Here is a 22,941-nt window from a genome sequence, read left to right on the forward strand (position 1 = left end):
GCCAGAGAGACACTACTGAGGACAGGAGGAGCCCTCACCTCAGCAAGCAGGAAGCCCTGCTGCCACCCTGCCCCTGGGGACAGGGTGAGGTCAGTGGCTAAGAGACACTATCCTCCCAGAGTAGATGCCAGCCCAAGAGCAGGGGTCTTTACACCCTCTTCACATCAGGGTTCCCATCAAATCAGTCTCACCTTGATGCAGAAGAGCAGGGTCATGAAGGAGACCACGATGAGGAGGAAGAGGAAGAACATGAGGAACCAAGCGCTCCAGTGCAGCCAGCTGCTCAGCCCCATCATGCGCATGTACTCCTACAGAGAGAAGGGTGGTTAGGCCTGCAACCTACTGCCCACCATCTGAACTCTGGCATGTCTGTGCACAGTGCAGTGTCCACCCACCAAGAGAGAGGACCAGGACACCTGTGCTGGGGACCAGAGGCAGGAACCATGCAGCACACCCTGGCCTGGAGAGTAGAAGGCCCAAGTCTGACAGTCATGTCCCCCCTTACTCAACAGCTCTCAGCCCTGAGGTATACAAGTCCTGCCCCTCCTGCTTTTCTCCAGTCTTATACGCTACTGCATCTGGACAGCCATTCCTGGTCCTTGACTGGGATCAACTGTCCCTTTCTCCCAACGTCACAGCCTGTCCCGCTGTCCTCTGCTTGGCAACAACCTGGCTTTTCCTTATGGTAGAGATCTGTCCCTATCTTCCTGACTGGGCCCACTGAGCTCCATCTTATTGGAACACCCCTTCTCTACCTGTGTCTCTGTGGGGGCCTGATGTGAGCCTCCAACACATGATGACTAAGCTGGTAACCCTCAAGTGTCCTGCAGGGTGCCCCATGTCCTGTGGAGCAATCCAAACTCCTGCAATGCTTTCTTTTCTTGCATGGAACCTGTTCCCTAGAAGCTGTTGGTGTGCAGCTGGTACTGGGGTCCACCATCAGCTCAGTCAGACCCCTCCCCAGGTTGGCAGAAAGACTTTACAAGCTACTGACCACACTGACCACACTGACATTAGCACCCTAGACTGTGAAACATCACCTCATATCAGACTGGCTCTGCACACATGCTAGAAGCTGCAGGTACATATTCCCTGACCTCCTGAAGCTCTGAAAGTGGGGAACAAGAACTTCCCTGGGGAAGGGCCCCTCCTTTTAGAAGGGAAGATGGCACCATGATCGGCATTGGCTCTGACTATACCTTCCTTCCTCACCTGCCTTTCAGCTATCAAGAGGAGCTGTGAGGAAGCCCAGATCCTCCACAGGCCAGACTGCCCAGGAATTCTGGTCATCCAGAGTGTGCTGGGGCCACGTGTGGCTCTTTCAACTAAAGTCATCTAAAATTGAGTAGTTAAAAATTGAGTTTATTTCAAGTATTTCATGGCAAATGTAGTGGTCAGCAGATAAAGGACATGTCCATCATGGTGGATGGCTCCACTTCATAGCACTGGATGGGACGGTGGGGCCAGGACTGATTAAGTGACTTACATGCCAGGCATGAGGCCAGGCTGCTGATTTTCCAACCCCTTTTTCATAAAATTATTTATATTTATTTATTTATTTATTTATTAGTTGCCAATGGACTTTATTTTATTCATTTTTATATGTGGTGCTAAGAATCGAACCCATTGCCTCACACATGCCAGGCAAGTGCTGTACACTGAGCCACAGCCCCAGCCCTCCAGCCTTTTCTTATGCACAATTTTAAACCTTCAGAAAAATCAATGCCCTTGACTCAATAATCAGGCAACACTTTTCTTATTTGTTTTATCTACAAATGTGTGTGTATGTTCATTCTCTCTGAATCATTTTGTAGTTCACTTCCAGCTACCTCCACTGTTTTTATTAAAGTTATTTAAGGCACCCAAGCAGGTCACTGCCCCCCTCGGGGGTTTCCCAGCCTCTCATCTGTGGCAGTTTAAAACCTCCAACAACCACAGGCTTGGAACCCTTGAGAACATTCTAAGTGTCTTCCACCAGCCCTAAGGACACTCCTAGGGGAGGAACTGCATGCAGAAAGTCCTGGGTGATGGCAGTGTCAGTGTATGACTCTAGAAGTGACTGTTCCTGCGGCTCTTCCTCATCAAGTCAGGTTGTGACATCACAGTGACACTTCCATTATTGTGACTAACTACCAGTGACTGTGCCTGTCTGTGATCTACATGCAATGCTGATCATCTTCCTGTTTGGCTCTATATTTAAGCATTTTCTCTCCCTGTTGATTCAATCCCTAGAGCTGCACCATCCAGCACAGAATGAAAATTTTATAGTAGCTACATTAAAAACATCAAGAGAGATGAGTAATGTTAATTTCAATTGTGTTCTACTTAATCCAATATATTCAAAGTATTGTCTTTGAAACACAAGCAATATAAAAATTACTAGTGAGACAGCTTATAATCCTTTCTGTGCTGTCTTCAAATCTGGTGGCCCTTTATACTTCTGGCGCATCTCAGTTGTGACCAGGAGCACTATGAGTGTTTGAAGTCCTCTGGGGCTTGAGGCTCCAGACCTGGACAATGCAGCTCCAGGACCACCTTCATGAGTGGTGTTCTGCATGTAAACTACCATGCTTCATAGGAGTTTTCTTTCTTTCCAGTACTGGGGTTTACACACGGGTCCTTGCACATCTAGGCAAGTGCTCTACCACTGAACTACATCCCAGCACTTTTCATTTCTTATTGTGAGACAGGGTCTCACTAAGTTGCTGAGGCTAGCCTGAACTTGTGATCATCCAGCCTCAGTTTCCTGAGTTGCTGGGATTATTGGCCTTCACCACCGTGCCCCCTTTTCAGAGGGTTTTAAGAATCCAGGCATACCAGCTTGATTTTAAAGAAGCCAAGACAGGCTGGAGCCACAGAGGGCATCCACCCTCTGCCCGGACTCTTGTGTTTCCAGCCATGGGAAGGAGCCCTGGCAAAGAGCAGGGTAGCCTCAAAATAAGGCCAGTTCTTTTGAAGGAGCCCTGGACATACCACATGGTGGCCCGGCCCCCAGGATCAATGTGGAAGGATGTTACAAAGCCATGCACAGAGTTACCTTTAGTCTTCTCTCTTTCTCCTGCACTACAGCCCGGATGATGGAGAGGGAGGTGTAGGTGAAGCTCAACATGAGCAGCAGGGGCAGCTGGTACTGGATGGCAACAAGGAAGGGGTCTGAGATGAATGGTGGAAACGGGAATCTCTTGGCGACCACAGTGAGTTTCTGGAACAGCTGATGCGCAGAGGCATTGGCGTGGTAGTACATGATGGCCTTGTCCACGGCGTGCTGCACTGCCAAGAAGCCTTCGCGGATGTATCCTGAGCACAGAAGCCAAAGACAACATGTCACAGGTGCTGCCTGCTCGGGAGCTGTGAGCTCAGAAGGGTTAGCCCCAGGGTTAGCCCTGGTGCCTCCAGAAGAAGGGGTGCAGGAGGCAACAGAGCAACTTAACAACCTCTTGCTTGGGGCCCTGGTGGCGCCTGGCACTGTACAGTGGCCCCATGAAAGAAGGCAGAGAATGAGCCCATGCTGATAGCAGCGGAGAGAAGCAAGGTCACTGTCACTTCCACATCTTAATTAATGTGACACACTTAAAGATTACAAATATGATCACATTTTTAAATCACCCTGGATATGAACTTGCCTGGAGAGCCTGAATACCCCAATAGGGTCTGATGCGATTCTAAACAAAAGTTAGGTAAAACATACGCTAGGAAAGAACATACCAAGAATTAGGCTAGGGGAGATAGGGACAACAAGAAAGTCTGAAGATCAGGAAAGTGTTTCCCTCATCTGGTGAGAGGACTGGTTCTGAATGTCACCCCAGCAGCCAGCCTGTCAGCCAAGAGAAAGAAGCTGACAGCCCTGGCACCCAACCATGACTCTAGGTGGCAAGTGGCTGAGACCTTTCATTGCAGAGGTAGAATCAGAAGAGAGGGGTTTGGTGACTTGGAAGGCTGAGACTAGAGGATTCTAAGCTCGAGGCCAGCCTCAGCAACTTAGCGAGGCTCTGTCTCAAAATAAAATAAAAAGGGCCGAGTGTGTGGCTTTGGAAGGGTGGTTCTATCCCCAGTACCACATAAAAAAAGCAAAAGCAACATGCCACTGCGCCCCCAACTCAGGGTTACCAAGTGGACATGTCCTTCTGTCTCTCCCAGATTTTACAGTGCACTAGTAGTACACATTCAATTAGTCACTGAAGGTGTGCCAAGGATAGTACTGGGTCGGGGTTTAATTCTCATGTTCACAAAAAAACTTCAGGGCAGTGGTGATATCCCCATTAGAAAGATGGAAACACTGAAGCCCTCGGAGTCACACCACTGGGGACAGGTAGAGCTGAGCGTGGGGCCTTGGGCACTTTGGCTTCAGTTGTGTTTTTCATGACATCTCACCATCTCCCCCACAAATCCCTGTCTGCTACTTGCTCACGTGCTGTTCTCCTGGGAGATGGCAACAAACAGCTATGTTCTCATTGCCATAACCTGTATGACCTATAAGCTCAATATTCTGAGGCATGAAGCCATCTCCTGTATGACCATTCATTTTCCTGTTGTGGAAATGTTTATGACCTTAGACAAAGATATGGTGAACATCTTGGGGTGTGTGTATTTTTTCTCCTTTCAGATTATTCTGAGAGCTGAATTCTCATCAGGGGTATTAGTGGGTCTGAGGCATGGACATCTATCTGGGGTGGAAACAGCTAGAATTGACCTGCCACATACCACAGTCACACCCTTGCCAACCATCTCTTGGGGCTTTTGTGTTATTCTAAATAATCTGTATGAGTCCTTTTCTAAAAGAGGACATCTGACCTTTGTCATCTGCCAGAGAGGTTTTCCCCAGTCTCCTATTTGCTTTTAGAATCAGTATTAGGACTTTTTCTTTGTTGGTAAACTTTGAGTTTGTACAGACTGCAATCTGTCCGTCCTTGCCTCAGATATACTTTTCTATTGCTTCCAGGCTTGGAATTTATCCCTGACAAGAAGGAAGAGATTAAGGCATTCCAACCCAGCATCTGGGACTCAGCAGCCAGCATTACTAGTGCTGAGAGTGAGTCTCTCCTGAGCCTCAGGTTTGGTAACATGGCTAGGGTCCCATTCTGGGGCCCCTCACACTCTACACCTTGCCTTGCCCATCTAAGTTTCTCTTCTGGATTTAAAATCTTGCCCTGGGCATTAACCTCTGGATGGGCCCTGACACCAGCAACAGGGGTCTCTAAATGCTGCTGCACATGGGAAGATCCTGGCTGCCTGGTGCTGTGGATGACTGTGTTCTTCAGAACCCTTGGATCTCCACCCAGAACATTTAGTCAGTCTTGGCCTGAGGGCTACATCTAACCCTGGGTCCTGGGTCTCAGCCACTCCTTGGTTCCAGTGGAGGCAAACATTCTCAGCTGCCGGCCAAAGCCACATGGTACAGACCACAACATGCACTGGGCGGGAGTCGGAGCAGCTTGGATCCAGCTTTTATACAAGTCACAGATTCAATGAAGCCATGGTCTGGAGACCTCCAAAAGCCTACAGACTGCAGAGAAGGCCAGGAAGGGAAGGGACCTGTAAAACCAAGCCTTACAGAGCCAATTCATACTGCAGTTTCTTAAAAACTGAGACATAAATGCTTCATTCAAGGGCACAGGTCTTTTGGGATATGGGAGAGAGCCCTGGCTCTTTCCACAGCTTATTTCAGCCTTTCAGAAGCCAGTTTTACTGGGTATTTATTTTCTCCTCTTACAAACAAGAAGATTAACATTCCTTAGAAGTATTTCTGCAGAGAGATAAGAGGTAGGTTTACCCCCATGTAATTGTCATTACAGTTAGCAGCTCAGGGCTGGTAATGTGGCCCCTAAAAGTGCTTCTCACCAGGTTCCCCACCATCAGGGAATGCAGGTTCCCTTGGTCCTGGGTTTGGGAAAAGTGGAAAAAGGGAAGTGGTGTGCCAGCCCTCTGTCTCTTTCAGGAAGAAGTTGCCAGTTTGGGTCCACATGTAATTCCTTCGTGTGTAGCTGAAGCGTAGGTGATATTTCACCTGCAGAAACAAAGAGAACACCAACCGTTCTGCAGAGATAGGAACAGATACTTTAGGCCAATGAGGGTGAGTTCCTGAGCCTCTTATCACCAGGGCTGGCGCCACCAAGAACTCACCATGCCCTGCCGTGAAAATGCCCCAGTGGCTAGGATGTCAAAGGCTTGAAGGAGAGAGCAGTCCAACCCAGCAGGGGCAAGGAACCCTGCAGGGCATCTCCAGAGTGTTCATAGTCACTCCTCTCTTTCCTGCTAGCAACATGACTGCCATGTTGGACAGACATGTCATTGATGGCCACCAATGTGGGATCATTGGAGGGCCACCAACATTGTGCAAGAAGCTTCCCAGTCTTAATGACTTAAGGAAGGCAAACAGCTTCCTTTTTTCCCCCAAATAATACTTAACAGCTGCTACTTTCCCACCTACCCTGAATGCCTCTATCCAACAGCCCTGGAGACCAGTAATGCATTTTATAAAATGGGAGAACGAGAGGGGCCTGAAGCAATGGCCAATGGGTGGGTAGACTTTCTAAACGGTTCTGTGGTGATAGGATTAAAAGTCAGTGGGGACTGGGTGGTGGCACTTGACTCAGAGTCTCATGTTTACTCCCAGGAAGATAAGCAGGCCATTCTAGGTGGAGTAGTGGTGAGGAAGAACCGGCGCCTGGGGCCTCACCGCCAGCGGCAGGGGCTCCTTGCTGTGGTTGGAGGCCAGCTGGAACACCACGGCAGCCAGCACATTGGAGGAGTGGTTGTCGAACCGAACGTAGTCCTCGAAGTCCTTCTCAGAGGGAAAGCCACGCACTGTGGACAGAGCAAGGAGCCCCTGGTTGCCCAATCGTCCCCTCTATCCCAGAAACCCAGGAGTGTCAGGCCATTTTTTGCAGATAAGAGATGGCAAACTGACAAAACTCTAGGGCTCTACAAACCTTCCTTGAGACTCAGGTAGCTTTGTCTTGGCACAGAGACAGGCCACCGTAGATGGGCAGAACCTTTAGTCACTGGGCCCTGGGAGGTAGGCTCTCCTGCCATGGTTTTGAGGCAGGACTGGTCACTGAGGTGGCAGCAAAGCCAAGTCTCAAAAAACTGTCACAACCCTGGGCTGGGTCTATAGTGAGGGGCAGCTTCTTTCTCTCATAACCACCGTGGCCCTAGCAATTTTAGTGGAACTTTCTGTTTCTGAAATGATCTCTCCATCATCCCAACACTCGACAGAAGCACCTTCCTGTAGTCATTTGGTGGGAGCCAAGGAGCAGCCCCTAGCTGAGCTCACCGGGCCACATGCCAGTAGGAGCACATGCCAGCAAGAGCAGGGGAAGGACAACAGTCCCACTCCCAAGGGAAATACCTCAAAAAAGGTGCCAGCACCGTTTCCTGGTGTTTCCCTCAATGGGCTCTCCAGTGACCTTTGCAGCTGTCCCCCAAAACCACATGCCAGAAAAGGTTTGTTGTGCACAGACTCAAACTGCACTCTTCCCTCTGTCAAGAGGGCTTTGCTGGGCTGAATCCACCCAAGCCCCTGCTACTACACCAGGTGTGGCTGCAAGGCTCTGGGTTCTGAGCCCTGCTGTATAATGAGAAATGGGTGCAGGGGAGCCAAGAGTTCAACGGGTGACACAGCCAATGAGAGGAGATGCTGAGCTACTCAGGCTGGGGCTCCAAACAGGGCTCTCTCCCAGGTGCTGGGGCTGAATCCATGGCTTGAGGTGACACACTGCAGGAATTCCTGGTGACTCCCGTGGTCTCACCTCTCATGTTGATCACTAGGGACTTTCTCACAGTCTCAGTGATGGTCTTGGCAGCCTCAGAGTGGGAAGGGATGTAGGCGAGCTCCCAGGTGTCCCCTGGCGGAGGGAAGGTGAAAAACAGGGGCAGCTCCTGGATGGACTGACCAGGGTAGACCGTAGCATTGGGCACATTTTCTGACTGGATCTTCAAACGAAGCCAAATCAGGATCCCAGAAAACAGTAAGGGCAGAAAGAGTTCCAGGATTGTCACTAGAACCTTCCGCTTCTAGAAGAGAAAGGACCACTGTGTTGATGACATGTGCCCCTCCCTGGAGGGCACCCTCGGACCCCTGCATCAGCTGAATGTTGGGGCCACTCTTCCTCCAGGTCTGGACCCACCTGCAAGGTGTAGTTCTTCCACAGCAGGAGGGCCAGCTGCTGCAGCACCGCCATCCTCTTGCCACAGGGACGCCCAGCACTAGCCACCAACCAAAGACGAAATGCTTGGTGCACAATGGAAATACAAATCATGGGTGTCTGGGGAGACCCACAAACCCTCCACCTCCATATCTCCTACCTTCTTTTGTGCTGCTTTTAACTCCAAACACACCCACAGACAGAGGTGCAAGGCCTAGCCACCTTGACACCCCGCCACTGCTGTGTGTGTATCTAAGAGCCTGTGCTCTCCTGAGACCAGCCCGTTCCCTAACAGCACATGCTCTGTGTTCACTGCCACCGTGCGTGCTAGCCATTTTTTTTTTTATCAACACTACTCAGGTGGTCTTGTGACTGACCCATCATGTCCCACCCTCTGTCTAGGACACCTGTGAAAACCTATAAAACTGTATAGGACACCTAAAAATTGCTCAGTTTAAGTTTTTACATATGTCTCATATAAGGGGTGATGGAACATGAGCATTAATGTTCCATCGCCCTCTCTTGTCTTGAATCCAACAGGTTTTTTGTAAGTATTAGAATCTGAGCCTCATGACACAAGACCATCCATTTTGTCTGTACCACTTGTGAAAAAAAAATGCACACAAGGAAATCCATCCCATGTTACATAGGAACACAGTGTTCAAAACCAGCACATATAACTGTGGAAAAAGTCCACCCAGAGATTATCAAACACAAGTGAAAGCTAGGGTACAGCTCAGTGTTAGAGCTCCTGCTCAGCATGCATGAGGCCCTGGACTCCATCTGGTACCACAACCAAAACAAAGCTTCACCAGTGAGCAGAAACAAGAGCAGAGATTTACAGACACCCCTCAGTTTAGGTCAATTAATTTCACTGAATTTCAAATACAAGAAACAGAGGCTAAGCCCAAAGTCCATTAGACGTGAACCTGTTGGTGAAGCAGGTGGTCTGACTTAGCCCAGGTAGCGGCATGACACCCTTGTCAGAACTTCTATCCTAAAGCTGAGGGCACTGAGGTGTGCAGACCCAGCCAGGCAGGATGGGGAGGTGTCCCCCTCCAGCACTGAGAGCTGCAGGCAAAAAGAGAGGAGCACTTCCTAGTGGAGAAAAGCCTCCAGTGACTCTCTTAGTGGATGAGGGGTTCAAGTTCAGCAAATTAGCACCATATTCTTGGCTAACACTAACCAAATGCCATCCTTCAGTTGTGTTAAGATAGTAGTGTACAAAGACAATTAGTAAACCAGTCATTAGTGAACACCAGCTAACACCATTACCAACATGGTCTCCAGAAGACTCCAGTGCACAAGGTGAGGTGTTATTTGCTTCTTAAAATGACCTGTTTTACTCTGGGCTTCATTCAGTTGGAAATCATTTCCATTAAGGCTCCTTTTTCACACTAAAAATTTTGCCTTTTTAAGGAAGATATGGTTGTTGGTGTCTAATACTATTCAGAGTTTATGCTCTCAAGGGTAGACAAGAAGTTATTTACAAATTAATCTAAAATATGACTTTTAATTAACTACCGGGGTTTTACGTGGAGAATGCTACAATAGCTAAAATAGTATGAAGTGCTACTAAGTGGCAACTTAACAAATTACCCAAACTCTTTTAAAAAAAAGTAGTAAGGGTTGGAGTTGTAGCTCAGTGGTAGAAAACTTGCCTAGCATGTGCCAGGCCCTGGGTCCAATTCTCAGCACCAAAAAAAAAAAAAAAAAAAAAATATATATATATATATATATATATATATATATATATATATATATATACACACACACACACACACACCACACACACACACATACAATCAAGACGTGGAGGAACTGTCTTAAAATCAGACCATTAATAAAGTTTCAGTGATACAAGGGCACACACTGAAGCCTGTGATTTATGAAAGGCTTCCAGAAGTGACGAGGGGACACTGCATTCCAGTCAAGGCCCATCTAGATGGGCAGCTGGTCTGGCTGAGGTGAAAATTCTTCCTCTATCAGGACAGGAATATAAAAAGGTCAAAGTTAAAGAAGACTTCTGGACAGAGAAGTAGATTGCTTCCTTTTCTGGAAAAGTCTGGCCAAGAAAGGAAACATCCCCATGCTTACTGTTCCCCTCCAGGCCCAGGGCAGCAAGGGACTCACCACCCACCCTCCTACTCAAGTCTACGGAGGCAGCACCAGAAACTGACCTGAGTCTTCTGGAGGCTGGCCGCAGGTCTTCCTCAGGGCTGCAGGAGAACTGGCTAGGCAGGGGCAGTGCTGCACAGAGGGCTCCGGGGCGGGGCCAGCAAGCCTCTGGGGTGCAGTGGGGCGGCCCTGGAGTGTGGGAGAGCTGAGGCCTTGCAGGACATCAGGAGGGACCCAGGACTAACGGGCATGACTCTCTGGCACCTTTGGGCAGATGGAGGGTAGTTGAGCAAAATTTGGATAATAATCATAAAACACCTCTTACCATGTTAGAGTAAGTGAGCAGAATGGATTGCCAGTGTGTTACTTCAAACAGAACAGCTCTGATAGCAAAGACCCAGGGATTTGGAACACACAGGCCTTGGAAGGGAGGGGGCCTTGGCTCTCTCTGGTGCTTGAGGACATAAGTTTCTGTTTTCTATACTTTTACCCACTATGTTCTGATGGCATCCTTATGCAGCTTTGGCCCCTGGTACCACCCTTGATAGATGACTAAGCCAGGAGGAAGTACTCAGCTCAAGATCACGGTGCCAGGAGGCCGCTGGGACAGGCTGTGCTCCTTGGCCTGTTTTAACCCCCACACCTGTGCTCTTAGCCACTACACTCCTCCATTCCCTGAATCCTAAGGCAGTGAGCACCCTTCTAACACTATATCACTTCCAGAATGTCACCTTGAGAACAAGAGGGCAAAATTATCCCTTCAGTCCCCACAATTTGCTCCAGCATCCCAGCACCCTGCTTGTTGCTCTTTGTCTGTGCCAGGCCTTATGTGCAGTCTCAGTGTCAGGTCTGCAGCTGTTCCAGCTGAGCAAAGGAATGTAGAGGAAGAGATCCCGGAATTGCAAAATCTGGAGAGCTGTGTGGTTACGAAAGCTGATGCACACAGGGGAAGGAAGTGCTATAGGAAGTGCTCCCTATAGCACTCAACCCCATGGCAGCACAGAGTCCCAGAGGTGGTGACCGCCAAGACCAGGGCCCACAAAGCCCCAAAAGCTGGGCCAAGGCAGATATAGGGCTGGCCACTGGCAAAGCAACTACCTCATCCACCTGAGGTAGAACTCCTCTCTGAAGAGGGCTCACTTTGATCCTCCTGGGCCAGGAAGGGCAAGGCATACCCCGCCCTGCCCCACTAAAAAGCTTATTTGCCTACTGTTAACACATTAAACATTACACAAGTCATTGAGTATTTCAGTGTTTGTTTTTTAGGTCAGTAACTGAATGGGTATGGAGTGAGTGCATATCGTGGACTGCTAATTTCTGAGAACTCTTGGTGGCAGGTAGGATTCCTCTCAAAATGGTCATTCTCATAACTGTTGTTTAAGAGCTTCTGGCCATGCCGGGCATGAGCACCAGTGGGTGCCTCTGTTTGCCAGTAAGCTGGAGGAATCCCAAGCACTTTCACTTCTTCTTTTGCTTCCCCCCACCCCTCATTATGGGCTTGAAGTTGTCATCCAATTTTTGTCTTCTTCTGCTGCTGCTTCTTTTATTTTTGTGTGTGCTGGGAATCAAACCCAAGGCCTATACATGCCAGGTAAGTGCTCTACCACTAGGCTAACTCCAGTACTGCCATCCAATTTCTAAGTGACCATTTAAAAGATGTTTTTAATCTGCATGTATGGAGCAGAATGTGTCAGTGCTTCTAGAGGAGCTGGTGGGGAGAGGGTCCATTCCGGTGCATGGATGGGGCCCCAGAGCAAGGCAGGGATCCGCCATGCCCTATGTTCCTCTATATCTCCAGCTCTGGTGCATCTCTCTCTGTGGCAGTCTGTCTGCACAGGCTTCAAGGAAAGGAGAGGGCCTCCATAAAGCCACATGCAGACCTCCCACAGCTCCAAAAGAGAGCTGACTACTATGGCTCTGCTTACTTACCATACATATACCACACAGGGGTGCTCTGGTGGGTGACACTGGCCACACACAGTGTTCTTCCTCCAAGGAGAAGTCCTACCTTGTCCTGCTTAAAATGCTTCTAGGAAAGCATTTCACTGTCAATATAGGAATCTGCAATAGTGAGTCAGCCAGGATCAAAGGTCTGTTGGCATGTACATTGAAGAAAGCATAATAGGTACTTCATGAAAGTCTGCTAGTGGAACTTGTGGCCTTCAGGATACACAGGACAAACAGCATTTATTCATCCATGAACATCTGCCAGGGGCTTACTCTGTGATGGGCACTTGTACAAGGGCTAAGAATTTGCTAGTGAAAATGAGTGTTCTCAATCCAAGGAACTCACAATCCATAAATGCTTCTGTCTTATAACTGCTATAAATGAAGCTAGAACAGTACCACAGATTCTGGAGAAAACAATGACTTCTCTGTGTGATAATAAGACAGAGAGGGCAGAGAGACCAGTCTTGAGTTACTCATCAGGTAGGGTGGAGGTGGGGGGACTCCAGGATTATGGAGAAGTCAGAGCGGGTTGCTGTGAAAACTGAACATAGACATGGGGGTGGGAGTTGCAGGGAATGAGCCAAAAGGGGAAGCAGATCCAGCTTCACATCACCAAGGCTTCGGGTACTGCCCCCAAAGGAGGTAGGGGTGGTTCCCACATGATGTGACGTGGCAGGAAGATATATGATTTTGTCCAGTCTTTTGCCTAGTACACAATCATTTCCCGGGGGGGGGGGGAGGGAAGAGAGTACACATATTTGAATTTTTCTAATTCAATGGAATCTGCAGATGAAATGCTCAAACACCAATAAATATTCTTTAAATAAAGAGGGGAATGCTGCAAGCACATTTGGGGGGCATGGTCCCACCTGTGAATCCTACCAGTGGTCTCCAGAGGGGGAAAGTAAGACAATACATGATAATGAAGGAATGCTCAAAACGCTACTTGTGGGCTGGGGCTGGGGCTGAGTGGCAGAGCATTAGCTTAGCACATGTGAGGTACTGGGTTCGATCCTCAGCACCACATAAAAATAAATAAATAAAATAAAGGCATTGTGGGGGCTGGGATTGTAGCTCGGTGGTAGAATGTTTGCCTAGCATGCTAGAAGTACTGGGTTCGATTCTCAACATCACATATAAATAAATAAAATAAAAAAAGGTCCATCAACAGCTAACTAAATAAATAAATAAAAATAATAAAGGCATGTGTCCATCTACAACAAAAAAATTTTTAAATGCTATTTGTATTTTTCTTTTCAAAATGAGGAGAAACTGGCTTTACTCATATTTAACATGTGGATGGGCCCTTGTGCTCATCCTGATGGAAGAGGAGCCTGTGACGCATGGGGTGACATGGGCCCTCACCCACAAGTTTACTTTAGCATCTCAGGATGTTGCAGTTCACATGCTTCAAGATATCATGGTTGTGGTTAATTAAAACAAACAAAACAAAAACAAACCAAGGCACTTAAATAGTCAGAGCTTTACCATACTCTAGTGATCTGGGATGTAACCATGAATGTCTCTTGTGACAAAGTGGTTCACTGGCCAGCACGTAACTTAATTCTTCAAAGAGCCAAAGAATTAAAAGAGGTAAGGATATTTCTTTGTGAAATCTGGAAACTTTTTAAAAAGTAACAAATGGCTGTAGCAGTGTGTCATTTAGCTTTTTTTCTTTTAAACAAACACATTCAAATCTGCTTCTTCAAGGAAAAGGTGACCATCTGTCAGAGTTATGGCTTTTCAACATAATCTGTGCCAAGAACAGAGTATTTATGAACACGGATGTCTGTAAAACATCCTGTGATCTGGATCATGAGTGGCCTCAGAGGCCTATGTGTTAAGACTAAGTCCCCAGGTTAGTATTATTGGGAAGTGGAACTTTAAGAGGTTTTTAGGCCACTGGGGTGTGCCTTGAAGGAGACAGTGGGACCCCAGCCTTACTCTCTTTTGCTTCCTGGCCATGAGACGAACAGCTTTTCTATCATGTCTTCCTTATACACAAGGGCCCCAAAGCAATGGGACCAATTATTTGAGTATGAAAGATCTACAACTGTTAGTCTAAATAAGCCTTTCCTTGGGGGGTGGTGGGGGGCTGGGGTTGTGGCTCAGCGGTAGAGCACTCACCTCACATGTGTAAGGCCCTGGATTTGATCCTCAGCACCACGTAAAAAAATAAATAAAATAAATGTACATATAAAAAGGAAAGAAAATACTCTAAAAAGATAAGCCTTTCCTCCTTATAAATTGTTTTATCTCAGATATTTGTTATAGTAATGCAGAGCTGACTAGTAAACTAATATAAGATGTTAAAATAATTATGTGTTTATGTGCCAAGGATTCTAGAAGAATACCATCTACATAAACACAAGAGGAAACCTCAGAAACCAGAATCTCCACGTTCCCTGACAGCCCCTGAACAAACACCAGCCTAAATTCATCAAGGGTCTTTGCATGATTGGATAATGGAACTGAAAAACAAGTACTCTGGGCTGGGGCTGTAGCTTGCCTAGCATGTGTGAGGCACTGGGTTTGATTCTCAGCACCACATAGAAAAATAAATAAATAAAATAAACTTATTATGTCCAACTACAACTAAAAATACATTTTAAAAAACGCATTGTGTCCATCTACAACTAAAAAATAAAAATAAAAACAAGTACTCTGGCACAGAAGCACAGTCTATGTACCATGTTTATCTGTAAATGCCATTAGAACTGGAACCTGAATCAAACCAGAACTTAGAACCAGGCCTTCAAATGTTAGGACTTAGTTTTAACCAAGCATTTACGAATGTGGACTTGATCACATGGCTTTCATGTTTAAGAGCATGTTTAATATGTTGGAGAAAGTTTAATCATGTTGACTTCAGCTCTCAATCCTTTAATAGGTCCACATTTTTGGCTGAACACAGTGGCCTAGGAGGCTGAGGCAGAAGGATCGAAAGTTTGAAGCCAGCTTCAGCAACTTAGTGAGGCCCTAAGCAACTTAGTGACACCTGTCTCAAAAAATAAAAAGGGCTGCGGATGTGGCTCATAGGGTAAGCACCCCTGGGTTCAATCCCTGGTACTAAATAAATAAGAGGTCCACATGTTTGTATACTTCTATGTCCATGATATGTCAGGACAGTAGTAGATGGCCATCATTTATAATAAATGATATACATGAGGTTGCACATTCAAATCCTTTCACACAGAAAAGTATTCAAGAAAAACACCTGAAGACAACAGTGGCCCTTGTGAAGATGAGGGAGGCACAAATCTATAGCCATTATATAGCCATTGTTTTCGAGCCCCAGAGGCTGGGTCTGACACTGTTGTGGTTTGCTCTGCAGGCCTAGGCCACTGGGGTGCACATTCACAGCCTCTTATTCTGTCCAGGGAGGGAGGCAGCACTCTCCTTAGGACCAGAAGCTCTTGGTAGGGGTCCAAAGAGATTGTAAGCCAAATATGTGGCCCAAAGTGGGTTCTCAAGAGAGTTTCACAAAATCTGCATTGCTGCCTGCCTTCATCACCCTTGTGTCCATTCCCCATGCAGCTGGCCTTTCTATCTTCCCAGGTGGAAGACATGAGGTAACAAGAATCCCCAGAGAAGTAACCATGGTTCTTCTGTAACAAGCAAGGCAGCAATGAGCTCATTACATGCTCCAACAAAGGTACCCATCTTCCTTTGCCTTGAGCCATTCAGGGGAACTGGCACTGCCTGCAGTGATAGGCCTTTCTCTCCTCACACAGTGCCTCTGTCTGCTTGGAATATCACCCAACACATCTGGCTCTGAAGCCCTATCTATCATTCCCCAGCCCACTTCTAGCCCCAGGCCCTCTGTGAAGCAGTCTCTGGTAAGCCTAGTGTAGCCGTTCTTCATTCCTAGTGTAGCCGTTCTTCATTTTGGCTTCACAACAGAAGCTTCCAAGGCACTTTCAGGTAGAAACCAGTGTCTGAGGCCCACCCCCCCCCCAGAGATTTGGGGCTCAGGAAGTTTCTGTGGGTGATTGTAATGTGCAGCCTGGGTTCAGACCTTCTGTTCCTGTTGAAGTCACCTTTCTTCCACCTCTGTACACCTTTGACACCTTTTCTAGGTGTGTCATGTGGCATTTATCTCCTTCTGTCTTATGCCACAGTTACTTGTGAAAAAATCATCTCTTTAATTCCATTCTAAGGTCCTCAAGAGCAGGGAACATAGAACCTTGCTTGTTACAGCAGTGATGGGCAGTCCCCAGAATTCTAGAATGTTGCCCCTGGATAGACTCATAGCAGAGGAGCTTTCTGCTGTTGCAGGCAGAAGGGATGCAGGAGAAACTATAAATCCAGGACTCTGACTTAGGCCTTTTAGTTGAGGCTAAATCAAAACAGGTTCCTATGAGGCTACCTGGACAGGTGCTGTGAAAGGCTAGACTTTTAAAAAACTACTTGGAGCGACCCTCTCGTGCTCCAAAATGTCATCTGGTCAGAACAGTGGTAGATCACCTTAGAGAAGGAAAGATGTCATCCTGTTGGTCAGCTATAGTAAGGGCTCGATTAAAAAAAAAAAACCCAAAAAATAAAAAATCAACTCTCTAAGCAGTTAAAACTGTTAACGGAGGAGATCCCTATGACATCCATTTTTTTACTGATTCTCTACTTTCTCTCATGAGGCAAGCTTTCTAAAACTGACTTACTTAGTCTTTTCAAGTTTACCAAAGGTAGCCCCAAACCCTTCTTAATTAAACGATACGGTTGCTCAGGAGAACCGAATGGAATTCAACCCCTTAAATGCTGCCTGGGTGCCTCAGTCACTAAATCCAGGAGCATTTCATGAGTGCCTGTTAGGTGCCAGGAATGCAAACACCAGCAAGATCCATCCGTGCTTCAAGGAGCTCCCAGACCAGGAGGCAAATGGGAAGACATAAATACCCTCCAAGACAAGCCTCATTTGAGTAGAGGAGGAGGGGCATTCATGCATGCAGCGAGGCCACCTGCACCCTCCGGGGCTTGCCGCTTCTGGGAGCACCAGCACGCACAGACACACTGCCCGTCGCCTGCGCCGCTGGCTCCCTCCCCTGTCCTGTCCCCCACACCCGGGCGTCTCCAACTCCCACCCGTGACGGGGGACCCCTGAGCCCGCGTGAGACTCGCAGGCGGGGGCAGGTGAAGTAGGGCAGACTACCACGTCGGAGGCACCCCAACCCACGTCGGGATCCGTCGAGACCCACGGGGAGCGTGCGGCGGGCCTGCTCCGCAGCAGCCGGCAACGCCGGCGCAGAGAGGGCGGCGGCTGTCGGTCCACCTGCTGGGCCCGCCGCACGCAGGATTCCGCAGCGGCCCGGCTGCCCGAGCTCGTTCCTGTTCGCCGATCCTTGGGCAGCTCGCAGGACTGGGTCACACCCAGAGCTGCGGGCGCCGGGGAGGCGCACCTGCAAGATCCCGCGCGGGCGGTTGGGCGCGGCGGGCTGGGGCTGGGGCGAGGTCCGGGAGAGGCCGGGGCGCGGGCGGGAAGCCCCCGTAGCTGCGAGCCAGCGCGCGAGCGGCGGGTCCCGGCAGCACTCACCGACCCTCAGCGCCGGGGCGGCGGCGGCCGGCGCGCGGCCCTTTGGCAGGGTCCCCTCCCTCGGCCTCGCAGTTCCGCTCCAGCCTCGCAGGAGCAGCGGTAGCCGCGGTGACAGCCGCGAGGCTGCCCTGCGGGGAGGGGGCGCCTGCGACCGGCTACTGCTGACCAACGCACCCGGCCGCTCAAGCTCCAGCAGGGGGCGCGCTGGCTCGCGCGTGCGCAGGGGGCCAACCCTGCAGGTGCGGGGTCCGCCCCCGCCGCCTCAGCCCTCCCGATAGCGCGTCTGCGCAGTGTCCCGACCGGTCGTTCACGTCCGACAGGGGGCGCGCCGCATTGCGCGTGCGCCCTCAGAATTCCGCGCCTGTGTGGTGACCCGGATACGGCGCCTACATCCGGCAGGGGGCGCGCGATTTCGCGCATGCGCAGTGGGCTGCCCCTGCGGATATGCGCCTCGCCTCAGGCCACCTCCTGAGTCTGCTCAGTGCCCAGCAGGGGGCGTGCGGTCGGACTTCTGAGTGCCCGGCTCCGCTAGGAAGTGTAGGGCCGTCTACCCAACCAGAAGCGCTTTCGAGACATGCGTTTACACGCGGTTGAAGTAATCACGGCCGTTTTTCCAGTTCCCTTTCCTACGTCTCCTCCGGCCCTTCTTGTCACCGAGGGTCGAGTGGGGTCTCCTCAGGCAGGAGGGTCCCGGGGCCGGGGTCAATGGGGTCTCCTCGAGCTGGAGGGGGCGTGGGTCCCAGGTCGCGGGGGGCGTCAGATCCCTAGGGTGGACGGCGGCTGCGCGGGGCCAACAGTCGAGGCCAGCGGGTCCCTAAGTGCCACCAGCCACACCCGGCGCGACGTCAGCGGTGAGTGAGGCACGGACAAGACGGAGGCGCGCCAGGGGTACCGTCGACCTCGCATCCCCGACCCCGGCCCCCGGGGAGGAGGGACGAAGGGCGCGGCGGCCTCGTAGCTGTGGTGGTAACTCTCGCAGGGAAGCGAGGTCGGGCCGGCTTGGGCCCGGCGCGGGGCGCTCTCTCCCAGCCTCAGAGGGCCTGCAGAGGGGCCTAGCAAGATGCTTGTTCAGCGGAGCTGTCACACTGACCTGGCCTCTGACCCCGTAGCTAGTTAGGCATGTCATTTTACCTTTCTGAACCCCAGTTTCCTATCCCTAAAGTCGAAATGGTAATGTAGCAAACAGAAAGGTTTTGTTTTTCTTTGGCTTTTTTCCCTGTGGGAGTCAGATGAGAACACGCAGGGTGGAGTGCTTATCACCAGGCCTGACGCTTACGTACTAAACAAGATGGGCACGCAGGGGAAGTGACAGCATTTATCTGGAGTGGACCATAAATGTGCTGCAAACATCTCAAAAACCTTTCTCCCCGTCATTCCTCACAGACTGTAGCCGCTCACCCCAGTAAAACCAGAATGTCTTCCCCATTCCTTGCTCACTGCCAGAAAACTGTCTGAGCCCGGCCAAGGAGACCTCTTCAGCCAGCTGCTCAATCTTTCCTTTCAAACGCCAGTGCTTGCTATTTCCAACTTTAATTGGTTAGAACTTGCAACTCTGTTCAGCCCCTTCTAAATCTGACCCCAGTTCCTCAGAACCAAAACTAGGAACAGAGCTGACTGATCAGAATTTCCTTTAGATACATGAGGGTGTGGGTATTGAAGAAGAACGTTCCTCTGGATCAAACAAAGCAGATCTACTCAATTCAATGTATGTTTTTATTGTATGCTTACTATATGCAAAATGAAATTTGAAATAAAAATGTGAATAAAATGCTTATCTACACTTTAATAGAATTGAGCCCCCAACAATATATAGTTAGTAGCAAATGAAAATAATATAAACTGTGAATTGCAGGAAATCGGTATAAATACATGGAATACCTCAGGGTATTCAGAGATTATATTGTACTACAGGAACTATAACATTACTGTATTTGTATTACTGTATTTGTCTAAAGAAAGTTTCTTGCTTAAAAATATAGTCATTTTCACAGCTTTTAACCATTTAGAAATTTTGGGGGGATGATTTGTATAGACCATTTACATATTCTAAAATTAACTTAAATTTTCATTTAAGTGTTATATGAATACATCATTGTTGAAAAAGTTTAAAAATCAAACCATGATTATCATCCCCTTAAATTTTCATCATTTAAATTTTTTCTTGTTCTGTGTTCTATTATGTAAATGGATAGATTTGTCCATAGGTGTATAGTTCTGCAGTTTTCTTTTCAGATATGTAGGCTGGACATTTGACATTGGTATCTCTCTCCAGTGTTTGGGAAATTCTCCATTAAGTGTGTCTTGGTGGAAGGTGGGGTCCCATTTCAAAGGAAGAGGTACCTCTGCAAATATGTTGCAAGTGTTTTTCTCTGCAGATTGTTATCTGGCTTTTAACATTTTTTTTTCAAGGAAAATTGTTACTGTTTGTGTTATCAGGTTCATGAATCTGTTTTTTTGATAGTTTCCAGGTTATAGGTCATGCTTACAAAACAAAACAAAAACTGTCCTCATTCTAAGGATATAAAATACCCAGTTTTTCATAACAGCACTTTTATAATTAAATGTAATATGTTCAAATCTTCATATATGTGGAGTTTATTTTGCTGGAGTGAGCTAGTCAATTTTCTCAATGGTTCAAAAAATTAATCAATGAAATTTCCAGTTCTGTATAGTAAACTTCACTCATTCTAGTTACAATTCCATGGATTTTGACAAATTCAGAGAGTTGTGTGACTGCCACCACAACCAAATTCAAACATCATCCCCCTAGATTTCCTTATGATGTCTCTTTTGTATCTGATGCTCTCCACCTTTCTCAGCAAGCACTGGTTTTGTTCTACAACTCTATAATTTTTAAAAAATATTTTTAGTTGTTGATGGATTCAATACCTTTATTTTTTATTTATTTTTATGTGGTGCAGAGGATTGAATCCAGTGCCTCATACATTCGAGGCAAGCACTCTACAACTGAGCTACTCCCCCAATCCCTCCATCTCTATGGTTTTACTAATCTCTCTTGTAGAATACTTTGTGTAGATTTCTTGGGGTTTTCTGGGAAGAGAGATACTTTCATTTCTTCCTCTTCAATCTGTATGTATTTTATTTCTTCCTGCCGTATTGCACTAGCTAGGACTTCTGATATGATGTTGAATAAGAGTAACGAGATTAGATATCTTGGTTTGCTCCGGTCAAAGCATTTAGTCTTTGATCATGAAGTATGTTAATTGTAGGTTTTTGTAGATGTCAATTATCAGATTGAAGACAGCTTCTGAGTAGCTGGGATTACAGGCATTCACCACCACTTCCAGACTGATTTATTCTTTCCACCACCACTTCCAGACTGATTTATTCTTTGTCTCTTAATGTGATGAATTACATTGTATTTTTACTATATATTTTTCACATAGTGTTTTTAAAAGGCTTTGATATTGAGGTGAGGCTCACCTCATGAAATGAGTGGTGAAGTAGTTCCTCCTTTTCTATTTTCTGGAAAAGAATGTATAGAATTAATATGTTTCTCTAAATGTTTGCTAGAATTCACCAATGAAACATTTGGGTCAGGATTTTCTTCCTCAGAAGGATTTTAATTACAAATATAGTTTCTTTAATAGATATTGAACTTCAAATTATCCATTTCTTCTTAAGTGAATTTTGGTAGTTGGCAGCTTTCAGGGAGTTGGTCTGTTTCACCTAAGTTGTTGGGCAAATAGGTATCAAAACTATTTACTAATAATGCTACTTTGACCTATGTGAAATGTTACTTTTATCACATACTAAATTTCTGTTTGTACTTAGGTCTATGTTAGATCCTTTTTTAAAAAATTAGTTTTTAATTTTTTTTTTTCGGTGCTGAAGATTGAACTCAGAGCTTCACACATGGTAGGTAGAAATCAACCACTGAGTTACACCCAACCTTCTTTTAAAAATTTTATTGGGCTGTCTCTTACTATACTAGCATAATATTGTTTTAATCAATAAAGTTATTTAGCAACATTTTTTTGGATAGTCTCTGATTGATATCTATATCTTTCAGAATTTTTTTGACTAGTCTTACAGCTTTATGTTCTATATGGATTTCATAGTCAGTTTTTAAAATTCCATTGAAGTTTTTTAAAATGTGTAGATTAGGAGAATTATTATATTCACAGTATTGATTCTATAAAAGGACAAGTTATATATCTCTATTTAACCGAGCCTTATTTTGTGTTTCTTGATAGTTTCCCACATATGGGTCTTACATATAACCCACTACATTTATCCCTAAATGTATTCTCATGGTGCAATTGTCAAAGTGATATCTTCTTGAACTATGATTTCTCAGTAATCTGTTTATAGGAAAGCCATTGTTCTTATTAACCTAATAATTGTATAACTGGCCTTACACCTTACCTTTTACTGTTTCTTATAGTTTTTGCTTGTTGTTTTTTTCTGTGTATAGAATTTTTTAATGTGTAAATAATCATAACTCATTCCCCTTTACCTGTATTTATTGCCACTGGATTCACCCTGTCATCTAACTTTACTAATACAGTGTTACCCAGAGCTCATACGAATCATTTTTTGAGTACAGTATAGGCTACTATGCCTGCTGAGGAACTGCCAACAGTGGTCCTCCGCCCCCTCCCCACTTGCTTTTAGATAAAGGAACATCCTCTGAATGAATGGACCAATTAATTAAAGACACCCAAATTGTTCAGACCAGTTAGATGAATGTACTCTTCTGACCTTTCTGCCAACAGATTTAGCTTTGTGCCAGACCTGATCTCATATTCTCCATCTCACTATCTCATCCCCTTGGCCCAGCATGCTTGGGAAGGGAGAGCCCTTGAAATTGGACTCCGTAGGGGCTGGGATTGTGGTTCAGTGGTAGAGCGCTTACCTAGCATGTGCGGGGGCCCTGGGTTCAATCCTCAGCACCACATAAAAATAAATGAATGGAATAAAGGTATTGTGTCCAACTACAATTAAAAAAATAAATATTAAAAAAAAAGAAATTGGACTCAGTGGCTCAGAACAGTCTTGGCCTTTCCAGAACAATGTTAGAAAATAATGTTGGAGTTGGCATTCTAGTCATGGCTTCATCTTAACTATAAATGTTTCTAGTTGTCAAAAATCAAAAGCAAAGATGCCAGAAAGTACTTTGATTTGAGATATGTATTTTTTGGCATGTCATAGATGTGTCCATTTTCTAAAGATTTAAAA

The 22,941-nt window shown here is 46.9% G+C and overlaps 1 protein-coding gene and 1 long non-coding RNA gene across 6 annotated transcripts in view; one reads left to right on the plus strand and one right to left on the minus strand.

Moving 5' to 3' along the window:
* The window catches only part of Abca3 (ATP binding cassette subfamily A member 3), a 49,766-nt gene extending 31,842 nt beyond the window's left edge, over positions 1–17,924 (minus strand). The window contains exons 1-9 of one of the 5 annotated variants that reach the window (XM_058579099.1): positions 17,740–17,924; positions 10,325–10,526; positions 9,420–9,554; positions 8,127–8,230; positions 7,749–8,013; positions 6,677–6,804; positions 5,839–6,004; positions 3,038–3,297; positions 192–308 (exon numbers count right to left, since the gene is read on the minus strand). In XM_058579099.1, coding sequence (XP_058435082.1) covers positions 192–308; positions 3,038–3,297; positions 5,839–6,004; positions 6,677–6,804; positions 7,749–8,013; positions 8,127–8,180 — 990 coding nt within the window. In that variant the 5' untranslated portion in view covers positions 8,181–8,230; positions 9,420–9,554; positions 10,325–10,526; positions 17,740–17,924. The other 4 variants (XM_046442949.2, XM_046442929.2, XM_046442937.2 and 1 more) reach the window with 4 other exon arrangements.
* A 246-nt stretch (positions 17,925–18,170) lies between these two features.
* On the plus strand, positions 18,171–20,322 carry LOC124091758 (uncharacterized). The gene is made up of 2 exons (XR_006851428.2): positions 18,171–18,590; positions 19,123–20,322. It is a non-coding gene; the product is annotated as an uncharacterized LOC124091758 (long non-coding RNA).
* The last annotated feature ends 2,619 nt before the right edge of the window (positions 20,323–22,941 follow it).

Source organism: Marmota monax, unplaced genomic scaffold (genome assembly GCF_021218885.2).
Source record: "Marmota monax isolate L192 unplaced genomic scaffold, Marmota_monax_Labrador192_F-V1.1 WCK01_AAM20220418_F8-fsc00035, whole genome shotgun sequence".
Taxonomy (NCBI): Eukaryota; Metazoa; Chordata; class Mammalia; order Rodentia; family Sciuridae; genus Marmota; species Marmota monax.